Source organism: Galeopterus variegatus, unplaced genomic scaffold, assembly GCF_000696425.1.
Source record: "Galeopterus variegatus unplaced genomic scaffold, G_variegatus-3.0.2 Scaffold1914, whole genome shotgun sequence".
NCBI classification, from domain to species: domain Eukaryota; kingdom Metazoa; phylum Chordata; class Mammalia; order Dermoptera; family Cynocephalidae; genus Galeopterus; species Galeopterus variegatus.
Window position 1 is genome coordinate 93,820 of NW_007728025.1, and position 15,092 is coordinate 108,911.

At 35.5% G+C, this 15,092-nt stretch overlaps 1 protein-coding gene across 1 annotated transcript in view; it reads right to left on the reverse strand.

Annotated features, from left to right (window-relative positions):
- Window positions 1–15,092, reverse strand: part of LOC103596021 (dihydropyrimidine dehydrogenase [NADP(+)]-like) — a gene marked incomplete at its 3' end in the record, with an annotated part of 153,057 nt that overhangs the window by 93,804 nt on the left and 44,161 nt on the right. Inside the window, exon 5 of the mRNA XM_008579576.1 lies at window positions 5,057–5,241. Within this exon, the coding sequence (XP_008577798.1) occupies window positions 5,057–5,241 (185 nt within the window). The remainder of the gene's footprint in view (window positions 1–5,056; window positions 5,242–15,092) is intronic.

Here is a 15,092-nt window from a genome sequence, read left to right on the forward strand (position 1 = left end):
CTGACACTATCACTGCTATACGCAAACAAATCCTACCACATTGTATACCCCCAATGAAAACTCCAAACTAGGTATTCTCATCATTGTCTAGCCCCAGCGTAATTACAGATCTTGTCACCCGTTTTTTTTCCTACATATTCTCTAGGTTCAGAAGCTCCACTAGCCCAGTCTATGTCTTTGGGTGAAATAAAAAGAAGGCACTGAACAGGTGTACAGCTTACTGAGCAGGGAGAGCACCTCTGCGAAAATCCACAGAAGGCATTCCTTCCTCTGAATAGAAGCAGCAAAACGAAAGGTCCCATTGTTTGGTGAGTGGAGCTTGGTCTGGATTTCAGCCAGCTCGTTCCCTTGTCTGGTACCCCTTGTGCAGTGAGCAACCTATAAAATCTTATCCAGCATCCTTATTTAAGTTCTAGCAATTCTAATTACTCAGTATTCTTTTCATTTTTCTTATCTTCTCTCTTTATTCGTACCTTGATTTTTGTGAAATCTTTGCTGATTCTACATCCTGATACATCAGAATCAATCATCATCTCATCCATGCTACCTTCAGCCTCCTTTACATTTTTTATTATTGTGTTAACTATTTTGCATTAGACTTTTATTTACCCAACTGACTTCCTTATAAGGCTGTGAGATTTTTAATGACAAGTTTCATGTTTTAATTCACATTTGCATATCTAGTGATCAGTGTATTTAAAATGTATTGTTTATGGAATGAATGAATGAATGCATGATGACTTCATGAACAGACAGATGGATGTAGTACACAGATGAATAAATGAATGTCTAAATAAAACACTTTAATAATTACCTAAAATGGCCTATTTCAATCTTTAGCTGCTAAGATCCCATCCTTCCAGTTTCTATCCAAATCTCCTATTTTATATTTTTCTGATCCCATATCAACAAGTCAAATAGAATGATCTCGAATAACTCACAATAACTATAAAAATGACAAATATTTATACAGCAGGCTCTGTACTAAGAGCTTTCCATAAATTCTCTCACATAATCTTCCCCACAATCCAATAATATAGCAACTCTAATTATAATTGTTTATTTATTAATAAATCACTTATTTACCCCTGAGAAGATCATGTACTGTAGTGATGAACTAACTTGCCCAAGATACATGGTTTGAAAGTATTGGAACTGGGTCTGAAATCTGCTCTTTAACTCAGATCCCAAATTTATAACCACTATATTATACCTCTATTCATTTATTCATTTTGGTACCTTCCCAAAGTCAAGTATTGGGCCCAACAGCTGGTACTCAATAAGAGAAAATTGAGCAAATTAACTAGTGAAATTTAAGTGAAGGTCTCTTCAGAAATTCTGAAATTATTGAAATATTGAAATCCCAACATGGATGTCTTTAAATAATCACATTTATCTGAAAATAGCATATTATAAAGAAATTCTAAATATCTAATTACAATGATTACATTCAGTATTTCATACTATAATGTGTTTATTAAATCATTTTTAAAAATACACTATCTAGTGTTACATTTTCTTTCAAAAGAACTAATGTAAAATATAAGACAAAGTTTTATAAGCCTTCATTCATGGACAAACTTTGTACATTACAGAAATTTTTCTTAATGAATGCTACATTTGTAAGAAAATACTATTTATTTATAGTGCTAATGAACTTATATAGCAAGCTCATTACTTTTCTTAACTCCTTTATAAATTCACTTAAAATGAGTTATCTCACTCTGCCTATTTTTCCTATGAAATAGATGAATATATTTGAAGGTACAACAATAAACAAGCACCGTCACTGGCTTGTGTAGGGACAGACCAATAAGCAGCCTTCAGTCAAGGGACACATATGGAAGGCCATGTCACAAAGTCCCTGGAAGAGGAGGAGAAAGCAAAATCTGAAGGACAAGAGGGATTCAGCCAGATGAAGTGGGTGAAGTAAAGAAAAGGCCCAGATTTAGGAGAAAGCTTGGTATGCTGGGAGGAAATTCAAATTGATATCACAAGCTAACAAGTTTGGGCTTTATCACGAATGCAAAGAGAAGCTACTGAAGGGTTTTAAATGAGGAAATTAGGACCTAACTTTTATTCTAGAAAGATGCCTCTGGCTACAAGTTGGGGTATTGAATTTGATAAGGGAGAAGGTGGAAGCAATCTCAGGAGAGGAGACAGAGGCCAGAACTGAGTCAATAACAGTGCAGAGAGAAAAATCCCACTATGAATCTTTCTTTTTAGCCTTATCACTGCTTAGCACTTCACATCCAAAACCCTGGCAGGAAAGTGGAAGTGCTGACTTTATGTGACAGAGATTTTTACCTACCTTGCATTGCTACTCCATTTTAAAATGTAATTCAACACTTAGTTTGACATGTCTGAATCCTACAGACAAACCCAAAACTGCTACTGGGCATGACTTTTTAAATTTTATATTTCAAACACTGTTGTTCCTATCAATATGTACTTTTAAAGCACATGCATGTTTTTCTTCGTCATACCTAAAGGTCTGTTTCTCTCCTTTTATAAGTGAATATAGCTTATTAAAATAATTGCCCTTTTTATTTTTTTTCAATGTACATTTATCAGATTTAATAAAGATAATAGTGAAGTCAAAAGAAAAGTACTATTCAAAAGTTCTCATGACAAATGATAAATGTTTTCTGTAATGGATATGCTAATTAGCCTGACTTGATCATCACACAATGTACACATGTATCGAAATACTACTCTGTACCCCATATAATTATTGTACACAATTATTACATGCTGATTAAAAAAAATTGAAAAAGAATCCTTTACAGTGATAAAGGTGTACTACAAAACTACAATCATAATATATATTTAAGTATTTTTTATGCATTTTAATTGGAAATCTACTGACCCCTATTCAATTTTACCTTTTCAAATCTCTTTAGCTTCTCTGCCCTCCCCCATTTTCACTCCCGTGTACTGAATTCACACATTCACTGGGCTTCCTCTGGCCTAACACAAGAGCCTCTTATCTCCTGATTCCACTTTCATTTCTTCAAGGAGCTAAAAGACTTCTCAGTGGTGTACTGAATTCACACATTCACTGGGCTTCCTCTGGCCTAACAGAAGAGCCTCTTATCTCCTGATTCCACTTTCATTTCTTCAAGGAGCTAAAAGACTTCTCAGTGAGATGTTTGGTCAACCAAAAACTCTAACTCCACACAAAAGATAAGCAAGCTAAAATAAGCGTTCAAAAGTGTTTTCACAGAAATAGAATTGACCAGATATACACAACAGAGGAGAGATTGAAAGAAAAGTCAGATAAATAGTTTGTAAATATAGGTGCATACAGTAGTGCTGTTGTATTATGAGAAAACTGTGTGTGTGCACATGCACTACAGTAAATCTTTTAACTGTGCTTTCCTAAAGTAGTATTTCTTATTTTGAGACTGTATCCTTCCCTGCTGTTTTCATAAAATGCTCTATTAATATATGTTGGTAAAAGTTATAGTTTCATTTGAGTGTATATTTTAATGCTGTTATTTAGTAAAATAAAAGCCATGAATCCTATATTAATTCTCAAATTGATTTTGAATATTTTATTATCTTACAGTGCTCTGAAAACAAGAGTAAATGAAAAACTAAAAACACAGGGTGACAGGTCTCAAGATAGAAAGAGCAAAAGGAGTCAAAGCAGGAGACTGTCCACTCCCGGTAGCTGTACTGAGCTGCTCCCTCTGTGCATTCTCAGGCCATGGAGACTCGTCAAAGCACAGTGCTCCTACCTCTGTCACTGCAGAGACTGGAGCCTGAGCCACCCACCAACTTATCTCCTTTGGGTTCCCAGGTTCCTCTCTGTTAAAACTGTATTCCATTTTTCCTCATTACCTAGCTTAGTCCCTGTTGACTTATAACCAATTTTTAGAACATTTTTAAATTGTAGATTTGACACGTCCCTCGACATGCTTCCTAAGTCACAACTTTGTCTCTATGCAAAATCCATAGGCTGCTTACACACATTCTTAGAGCTCTACATTTCTGGGACACCGATCTCTGGCCCAACATCGCAAGCTCCATGACTCAGGGATGCCAGGGATGAGGAGGGAGTAGATAGTTTAGGAAAAGATGACTCATGCAGTATCAAGTCCAGGCCCTACCTACTGGATAAGTGGTCCTGCATGTATCACAAAAACAGCAGAAGGACAACTAGAATAGATTAAACAGTCATGGCAAAGATGAGGAAATACAAGGAAACATTAGAAACAAAGTAAATTTTACTAGAGTGTGAGAAGCAAACAATAGAAACCAAAAGAAGGGAGGCAGGAAGGCACATCGTGAGTAGAGTCTTTTCCAAATAGGAAGGAGAGAATAAGAATTTTATTAACAACAGCAAACTTTTCCAGAAACATTCTATGTAAATGAGGTGATTGTATCCACATTTAATCAAATTATAGAGCAAGAAAAAAACAGAGCATTTAGTCAGTCACAAAGTAAGACTACTAAGATCTAGTAATTATGGCATTTTACCCCCAAATCCACATTGTCACTGTACCAGAGTATGTTCAACTTTATACTTCAGCATTTTTACATTTTGCATTTTGTCATAAAACTAAATAGTTAAAGAAATAATTACAACTGAAATTCATAAAATATTTGTTTTCTTTACATTTAGGTGCACAGAATTTGGGAAATATATAGGACCTACTCTAGTCCAAATGGACGGACCAAATAGTATTTTGAACTGTATTAAGATCATTATGAATACAGCTTCTATCTCCTATCATATTGTGTACCATTACATTTGATAAATGTACTACCTATGCATTTAAGCCATTGGTAAATACTCAGAACACAGCAGGGCTAACGATTTCATGGCATTTCACTTGTAGAAATGCATACTGAATTTTCAATCAACTAAACAGTAAGTTCTACTACCTGCACTTGCATTTTTAAAATTTTATCCAAGTGAATGTCTGTGACATATTTCATATATACTTACGATATACCTTATAGAAATGCTTATATAGATGAGTACTAAAAATAAAGAAGTACTTATCCACTGGAGAAAAATTAACTGAAATTGACAGTAAATGCCTACCTGAATATATTTGTGCATATACCAGGAAGCTTGCTTTCCATCATTCACTGATTCCACTGTGGTGTTAGCCATGCCAACAACATCACCACCTGCAAACACCCATGGTTCACTGGTTTGCATAGTTTCTGGATCTACTTTGGGGAGATCCCATCTGTTAAATTTTATAGGACTCAAAGCTTCTTTTACTGAAAAAAAAAAAGTGAAAGACAACAGGCAATGACTAATCTGTGCATCACATAACAATAATGTGAAAATTAAGAAAAATTATGATTTAATTATTGTTCTAGGGATTCAAGCAACTGTTTTTAATGAACCATAAAAATGAAAGGTTAATAAAATAGTGGAGTTAAAACACACTGAATGTGTACTGCCTCAACCAATTTGAAATACAACTCACAGGCAGGAATTAAAGACCCCAGATTTGGGCAATGTTTCAAAGCTGGCATTGACGTTTAAGAAGTATAGATCCATGAGGAAAAAAAGTTAAACCCTTTATTTATCCATAGCCATTAAATAAATCTGCTACTACTCATACAAGAGTACTTCAAAAGTTCTTGAAAAAATGGAATTAAAAGGTAATATAAATCTTTCTATGAACTTTTTGAAGACCCTTCGCACAGGAAAAAAAGTTAAACCCTTTATTTATCCATAGCCATTAAATAAATCTGCTACTACTCATACAAGAGTACTTCAAAAGTTCCTGAAAAAATGGAATTAAAAGGTAATATAAATCTTTCTATGAACTTTTTGAAGACCCTTCGCATGATCTCAAACTTGTTCTTGTATCTCACAGCCGTCAGTTATATCATGAATAGAGGTCAATGGCCAATCTCCATCTTCCACAGCAAGTCATTTTATCATGCAAAATGAGACAAAATCAACACTTTCACCAAATTATTTACACTTAACTGTAAAGCAATTTAATAAACCCAGTAATATACTTTACGTTTAGCCTGCAAATATAAATGTAAATGTAATTTTGCTTTGTTTGTTTTGTAAAAATCAACAAGTACAAACATTACCATTAGTTCCTTGTGGAAATTGCTCTGTAAAATAGTTTTACAATTACTTGCTAAATATGGTGCATTCCAATGAATCTAAAAGTGTCACGGGAAAGAGATTAGGTTCCTGTAAGAAAAATATCTGGAGAAAACTTTGACTGGAAACATAAACTTGAGATCTGAAAAAGTTTAAAATATATAACTTAGAGTGTTGATAACAGCAAGATCAAGGGTTAGGATCCATGTACTGGCCAGTCACCCCACCCACAAAGCACAAAAAAACTAACTTAGAGAAAGGGTTGAAAAAGAAATAAGGAAAGGTAGACAACAACCTATATGATGGAGCAAACAGAGCCAGTGTTTAGGATAAAATGTCCTCTCCATGTACTCATGTTATGATTTTTAAATTCAGCATCTCAGGACAGACTAAGGGCATTATTTTTTACTCCAATTCAAAAGAGAAATTAAAAACTTAAACTAGAGAAGAAGATCATCAGAGATCTCGAAACTGAAGTTAGTTGTTGAATTGATTAATCAATCAAGTATAAAATAAAATCACCAAATGTAAAAAATGTTATTCTGACAAAGCCAATTTCTTCTAAGCAAAATAGAGAAAAACAAAAACAAAAACATAAAAATAAACCTTGGTAAGTATATATTTGTAGCTTTCTACTTAAATATTAGAATTGTAGAAACTATTAAGAGACTACTGCTATTTGTATTTCCCCAGAAGAATGCAGTTTCCAGGAGAACAGGAATGTGTCCCTGCTGCCACCATTGTACACAGAGCCTAGTACAGTTCTTGGAGCACAGAAGACACTCAATTGCATAAATGATGAATGAATGAATGAGTAGATGGGTCAATGCTATCATAATCAGGTTTTTATTTTAAAAACTTCTACTGTTTCTGTTTCTTATGCTTTTTCACCTATCATCAAGAGTAGAATTAAAGGGCCGGCCCGGTGGTGCACTGCTACAGTGCGCCGCTTGGGAGTGTGGCGGCGCTCCCGCCGAGGGTTCGGATCCCACAAACAGACCGGTTCCTGCTCACTGACTGAGTGAGGTGCGGGCGCGATGCCTAGGGTTGCGATCCCGTTGCCGGTCCCGGTCCGGTACGGGCGCGACACTGAGAGTTGCAATCCATTGCCGGCCACGAAAAAGACAAAAAGGAAAAAAAAAAAAGAGTAGAATTAAATATTCATGTAATTATTTTCAATGCAGAATGGCATTTTGCGCGATGCCTAGGGTTGCGATCCCGTTGCCGGTCCCGGTCCGGTACGGGCGCGACACTGAGGGTTGCAATCCGTTGCCGGCCACGAAAAAGACAAAAAGGAAAAAAAAAAAAAAAGAGTAGAATTAAATATTCATGTAATTATTTTCAATGCAGAATGGCATTTTGAGAAGATGTTTTCTAATATCTTTAAAGGTCACATGAAAGGAGACCTTTATCATTTGTTCCCCATTGCACAACAGATCATGACTACCATCTGTTGACAGTTACTTGAGTTGCAAGAAAGTCTCAATAGTGAGCATGGCTTGTCAATTCAACCTATTGGAATAAGAGCAACTTTAACACACCATCACTGAACAGTATATGTAATGAGTTTTAAAAATATAAGCAAAATTTTAAAAATAATTCTCCTATCTAAAAAACGACCTTATTTGTCCAAAACTTTGATACAAGTTTAACCCACAGAAATCTGAAATAAGCTGATTTTTAAATAAGAATTCAAAATTATTTCACAAAGAGATTAAAGCACTTTTATACATTTATCTCCTTTTTTACAGGAATATTTTTTAAAGTTAAGTACAGACTTCACTCTAAGCTTCAGCAAGGTAGGGATTATACATTAAGTTATCTTTGATTCCCACTGCATCTATTGGAGTCAAAGACATACGACTCCATCATATATACTGCGAAGTTACTTAAGCTTAAGTCAGGGTCCCTCACTTGCACGAGCCTCTTTTAAGGCCTGTGCCTAATTTTGAATTTGTAAGTTTTTCTTTTCTTAAAGAGGAGCCCTCAAATTTTATAAGCTTCAGGCCTCAAAAAATTTGAATATTTGCTTGAGCACAGTGAACTAAACACAGTAGGTGCTGAACAAATGCTTGATGAATTAAATTGAAGTTCTTGTGGAAGGGGATTCATAATTTCTTTCTTTTTTGACAGGGGGGTGGGACAGCTTGCCATTACGGTGATCCAAATCTTTGATTTTGATGTTATCAGCACCATGCTCTAACCAAGTGAGGTAACTGGCCAGCCCTGTAATTTCTTATGATGAAAAAACGTAAACAGTATTATTCACTTTAATATCCAAGCTCCATTATGACCTCACTCAATAAGAAGTCTGGAGATACTACTATGGGTTTAATAAGTAACTGCATTTCTTAAAATATTTAGCACTAACACCATAAGCCACCCTAAAAGCATTTATTTGTGAATTCAAAAGCACTCTTTTTCTGGGTGTTTTCATTGTATATGCATTGACTTATTATGTGACCCATTCATATATACTCATGTATACTTTTAAAAATAAGCTTTCTTTCCTTGATATTTGACTTATCTTTTGAAGTCTTGTACCTGAATATAAATTGTTTTAATTATTTTATCATTTGAAACCTAACCTCACTAAAAATCAAACAATTCTTTGATACTTTCTTCCAAAACAGAAAAGGATCTTTCATATTAAAAATGATCTCCTTTTGAAAATTATCTACTGAATTTCCCCCTGCTCTTTTTGCAGGCCTTCAAGTTTAACATGTTCTTAATTTCATTCTGGAAATAAAAATAAAAAACAATGACAAATCACACACTGATGAGTATGTTATTAACATCAGTCAAAATAGAGATCATTTGTATTAATTTTAATATCCAAATGATCTGCAAAGGATCATTGAAAAAGTAAAACATAGGCAACTTGTATGAACATAGCATTGCTATAGTAGGTCCAAAATGTCTTCTTTTTGTGACACTAAGCAGCTAATCCAGGAATGACTATTTATCACGACCTGTACATCAAATGGTTAGGATCATTTCCCTGTAGGTACAGTAGACTCTATTTAAGTATATGTAATATTCATACAATATTCATATATTTATTGAAACGTTGTTAAATCTCATTATGTATGTAAACAATACCTTTCATAATTTCAATGACTCTTTTGAAATATAGCCATTATATTTACAAGGATATTTCAAAAGGTTCAAGGAAAGATTTGTATTATCTGTCAATTCTATTTTTCCATTAACTTTTTGAAGTACCCTTATATTATTTAGCCATATTTTTAAAGCTCCAAAGTATTTATCTTAGAATGGAAATCAAGTAATAAGTGAAAAAACTCCACATGCATTTTATTCTTAATTTGTCAGAAAGGAATTCATTGATTTAGCTGCCTCTTATGAAGAAGACTTTCATCCTCATCATTGAAGCAATCCTTCCATAAACTCCTCACATCTCTTACATCTCTGCTGATGCATTTAACCTAGTATACAATGAAAATAGACCTCAGAAGCATATCTTCTGTTTTGCCTTGATCCAGCTTAGAAGGAGTGAAAGCATAAGAGGTGAAAAATGTATATTTACATTTGCAAACCAAACAACTGCTTGCCATTTCCTATGAAGTGCTAAATGAATATTAATAGAGGGATTGTATTTTTCTTTCTTGTTTATAAAATAAGGGCAGGGGTTCTGTTGTGATCATGCACAGTTTTCTCACAGATTTTCATGAGATTGCATCTTGACAGAGATTACAACACATGTCCCAGTAGCTCCACAGCTGAACAGAAAAAGAACCCCCAAACATGCTTATTCAGAGTCTGTAATATTCTGCAAATGGAAGAGAAATATGTTAAATGATGTGGTGCCTGGAATTTTATGCAGTCTTTAAAAAGAATGAAAATGTCCTTAATTCATACCAAACATTCAAGATTTATGTTAATTTTCTGCTTTAATTACTACTGTGTTCAAATGAGCTTATTTAAAAAACAAAGACACTCTGAGGTAGCTTTAAAACAAGAAATGATTTTGAGATAGAAACTTTTAGTCAATTTAATGCTATGCATGAAATGATTTTTTTATATAGACTTAATTGTATTGTGACACACAAGTTCTTCAATAAGCCACAGCTTAAAATCGCAGAAACCATCCCTCAGGGACACATCACTAACAGATGCAGATTGCCAAGGTCAATTAAACTGATGTAGCTGTGCTGTCATATATGTAGACGAGAAATCCACAAGCATATGACAAGTATATTTCTCCGTATTTACAAAAAGACGTCAAGAATGTTATATTTTAGTACATAAATATAAATTAATTCTCGATAAGCAATAAAACAATGCAACAGAAATCATAATGAAGAAGGATTATTAGTACTCTTTGGAGGGTTTGATGTATTATAAAATAATGGAGGAAATAAAAACTTTCAACATTGATAATAAAATAATATCTTGAAAACATAGATGAATTCGTCTATGTGCTTGTTGTTTAATTTTACATAATCTATTACCCAGCAGGACCAAAGTACAAAGAAACTAAAAAGTGAGCTGAGACGGTAATCTTAGTAATTCAGGTCTGAAAGCAAAATTTCAGCAAGATCAAATAAATTCCAATTATAGGGCCAGCATATCAGAGTTCTATTTAAATAGAATAAGCTGGAGTAAGAACAGGACAGAGCAGTGGATGCTTTCAAGTAAGAATACCAAGTCTCAATGTCATGAGTTCTGTCTTCACATCTCCCTTCTGCATCTAAGTACTTTTATCAATATGCTATCCCCAAGCACAATGGAGGCCACGTGAAGAGTCATCATTTTCTTCTGTAAACCCCTCAGAAGGGAACCTTGATTCTGTACCTTCCTGCTACTCCAGAACCTCAAATATCATTTCTTACTCTCTTTGATACGGTTTATTTCTCATTTTCTCTTTTTCTTTCCTATTTTGAAAAACTTTGTTTTTCACATGGTTCCCTTTTTTCACTGCTCTTCATACATCTTCCATTACCCATTTCTGTGAGATATTTACACTGACTGCCTACTTTTCTCACCACCTAATTATTCCGTCCAGTCTATCCCTCTAATAAAAATATGGTCTTCATGGTCACCAAATTCTGTGACATCAGTCATTTTCCGCATTGCCTTTCTATAGCATACAACCCTTGAACCACATAATTTTGATTTTCTTTGATTTGCAGACTACTACTCTATCCAAGCTCTCCTTGTCTTTACATTGTCATTCTTGGCCTCCAGCTCCTCCACACCTCTTCATCCTTCTCTCTGCAGATCTCAAATATTCAGTCCACTGCACTTTCTCTGTCAGAAGTTCTACACATTTGGGGTCTTCAACTTCTCTCTGAAAATATCCTCACACTCTACATTGAGCTCTGCCTTTTATTCTGGCACTTCTAGTTACCTGTTAAACATAATCACCTGTATGCTCTGCTGTGACCTCCAAATCATTATACCCAAAACCCAGTCTGCAAGTTTCCTCTGGGCTTTCCCCCATTTCATGATTTATTACTAATGAGCTTGCACTTTTGCTTCTCCAGCTCATTGTGACCACCATTTTTACCTTTGTCAGACCTAACTCCTTTTTCTTGACCACATGGTCAGGAGCAGGCCTTGTTTCATATTTTATGGAGAATCTAGAAGCTATCAATGGGAACTCCCTTGCCTTCTCATCACCAAAAGTACAAACCTATTGGACCTGTACCCACTCTATCTCTCCTCCTTCTTAATATGATTAAAGAATTCTCCCTCCTGTTACAGGCCAGTCCCTTCACATAGGCCCAGAATCCTCCTTTTACCAGACAGAGATTTGCTCCCTAGGTCATACCATCTCTTTTTTCTACTATCATTCATTTCTGCTAAATTAGATGTTTCCCACAACTAGGTACATACATGTTCAGTATCTCTCATTTTTAAACCATTCCAGATCTGCATTTGCTTCCCAAGGCTTCACTAAAACTCTTTTCACTAAGATAACTACTTAGTTCAAGGTTGCAAAATCCAGTGACTTCTCAGTGATCACCCTGCCTCAGGGCCAGGAATAGGGTGAGGTGAGCGAGGTACCCAAAGAACAAGATTTAATGAGGCCCTACCTTCAAAGTTGTGCAAGGTCAAGGCTCTAGTTATGGCACTTCCTTCTTTGATTTCTCAGCAACATTCAACAGATGACTGCTTTGGTTCAGCTCATAAAAGTTCTTTAGCCAGCAGGGCCTGCCCACCAACTAAGCAGGTGCCCAGATGAGTGCTAGTTCTGCATGCTAATTCCAATGCAGCCACAGACAAATGCCCAAGCTGCAGACAGGCCCACCCACTGTCCAAGTGGGCACCCAGGTCAGTGCCAGTCTCACATATCAACCCCAAAGTAGCTGCAGGCCCATGTCTGAGCCCAGGAGAGACCTGTGCACTGACTAAACAGGAGCCAAGACAGCCCACCATACACTCAACTGCACTAATACAAGAGTCACCAACAGAGCCTATAAATCGAAGAGGAAGTCTTTCCCCTCATAGCCCACTCCAGAGTAACAGAAGAAACAAGTGTCCTACCAGATGACAAAACATCAACAAAAAAATATTAGAAATACATATAAAAAAGAAAATACGACACCACCAAAGGAATATGGTAATTCTCAAGCACCAAACTCCACACAGCAGCAAACCCTTGAGATGTCTGAAAAGGAATTCTGAGAACAGATTTTAAGAAAACTCAAAGAGATAAGAGAAGAATCAACTAGAAAACACAGTGAACTCATAGCCCACTCCAGAGTAACAGAAGAAACAAGTGTCCTACCAGATGACAAAACATCAACAAAAAAATATTAGAAATACATATAAACAAGAAAATACGACACCACCAAAGGAATATGGTAATTCTCAAGCACCAAACTCCACACAGCAGCAAACCCTTGAGATGTCTGAAAAGGAATTCCGAGAACAGATTTTAAGAAAACTCAAAGAGATAAGAGAAGAATCAACTAGAAAACACAGTGAAACAAGAAAAAAATATCCAAGATATGAAGAAGGAAATTTACAAAAAGATTAATGCCTTAAAAAAGAATGTAACAGAACTCCTAGAACTGAAGGATTTACTCAGTGAAATAAAAAACAGAAGAATTTCAGACCTCAAAGATGGTCTTTTTGAAATAACCGAGGCAGACCAAAAAAAAAGGAAAAAATAATTTTTAAAAATTTGTAAAAACATCTGAATCATGGTTATTCCAGAAGGTGAGGAGAAAGGATAGGCACTGAAAACCTATTCAAGTAAATACTGACAGGAAATGTCCCAGGTATAGAGAGAGATGCAGACCTTTAGATCTAGGAGGCCCATAGATGCTTGAACAGATCCAATCCAGAAAGATCCTCTTCAAGACACATTGTAGTCAAACTGACAAAACTCAAAGACCAAGAGAGAATTCTAAAAGCAGCAGAGAAGTGTCAAGTCACCTATAAGGGACCCCCCATCAGACTAACAGCTGGCTTCTCAACTGAAACATTACAGGCCATAAGAAATGGGATGATATATTCAAAATAATAAAAAAAAAATGCCAGCCAAGAATTCTATAGCTAGCAAGGTTATCCTTCAGAAATGAGGGAGAAATAGTGTGTGAATTTCACAGACAAACAAAAATTACAGGAGTACACTACTACACAACCAGCCCTGGAAGAAATTCTCTAAGGAGTCCCACATCCAGAATCTGAAATATGATAATTACTCTATCACAGATTTACAAGTAAGAACAAAACCCACTGCTAAAACCAAAATGCAAATGAGAAAGAGAAAGAAGCTAAATCATGTCACGTCAAAAATCTAACTAACTTTGAAAAGGAAAATAAAAGGGGAAGAAAGGAACAAATAATATTTAAAACATCTAAACAAAAAGCAATACTTGTCAATAACAACCCTAAATGTAAATGGATTAAATTCCTCAATCAGACACAGACTGATTGATTGGATTAAAAACCTAAACCCAACTATATGCTGTCTCCAAGAGACTGACTGTGCCTATAAAGACATATACAGACTAAAAGTGAGGGATAGAAAAAGATACACCATGCAAATGGAAGCCAAAGGCAAGCAGGAATAGCTCTTCCTATATCGAATAAAATAGACATCAAACTAAAAACCATAAAAAGAGACAAAGAAGGCCATTATATAATGATAAAGGGATCTATCCAGTTAGAACACATAACAATCATAAATGTGTATGCACCCAACACTGGGGCACCCCAATACTTAAAGCAAACACTGTTAGACCCCCCCCAAAAAAGAGACAGACCATAGTATGGTAACAGGAGCTGGTCTGAACACCCCTCTCTCAGCACTGGACAGATCTTCCAGGAACAAATCAACAGATGAACACAGGATTTAAACTACACCTTAGACCAACTGGACCTGGCAGACATCAACAGAACATTTCATCCAACAACTACAGAATACACATTATTCTCAGTAGCACACAGAACATTCTCCAGAACAGACCCTATGTTAGGTCACAAATCAAGTCTCAGAAAATTTTTTTAAAATTGAAATCATTCCAAGTATCTTTTCAGACTGCAATGGATTAAAACTGGAAATCAACAACCAAGAAAATTCTGGAAACTATTCAAGTGCATGGAAACTAAACAAAAGACTCCTGAATGACCTATGGGTCTAAGAAGAAATTAAACAGGAAATCAAAATTTCTTGAAACTAACAAAAATAAAGATACATTATACTAATACCTGTGGGATTCTGCAAAAGCAGTACTAAGAAGGAAGTTTATTGCAACAAATGCTTACATCTAAAGAATAGAAAGACTCCAAATAAATGACCTAACACTATGCCTTAAAGAACTAGAAAAACAACAATTCAATCCTTAAAGCAGTAGATGGAAAGAAATAATTAAGATCAGGGCAGAACTAAATGAAATAGAGACCCAAAAAAATGATACAAAAGATCAATGAAGGGGCGGCCCGGTGGCGCACTGCTGCAGTGCGCTGCTTGGGAGCACGGTGGCGCTCCTGCCGAGGGTTCGGATCCCACATACAGACCGGT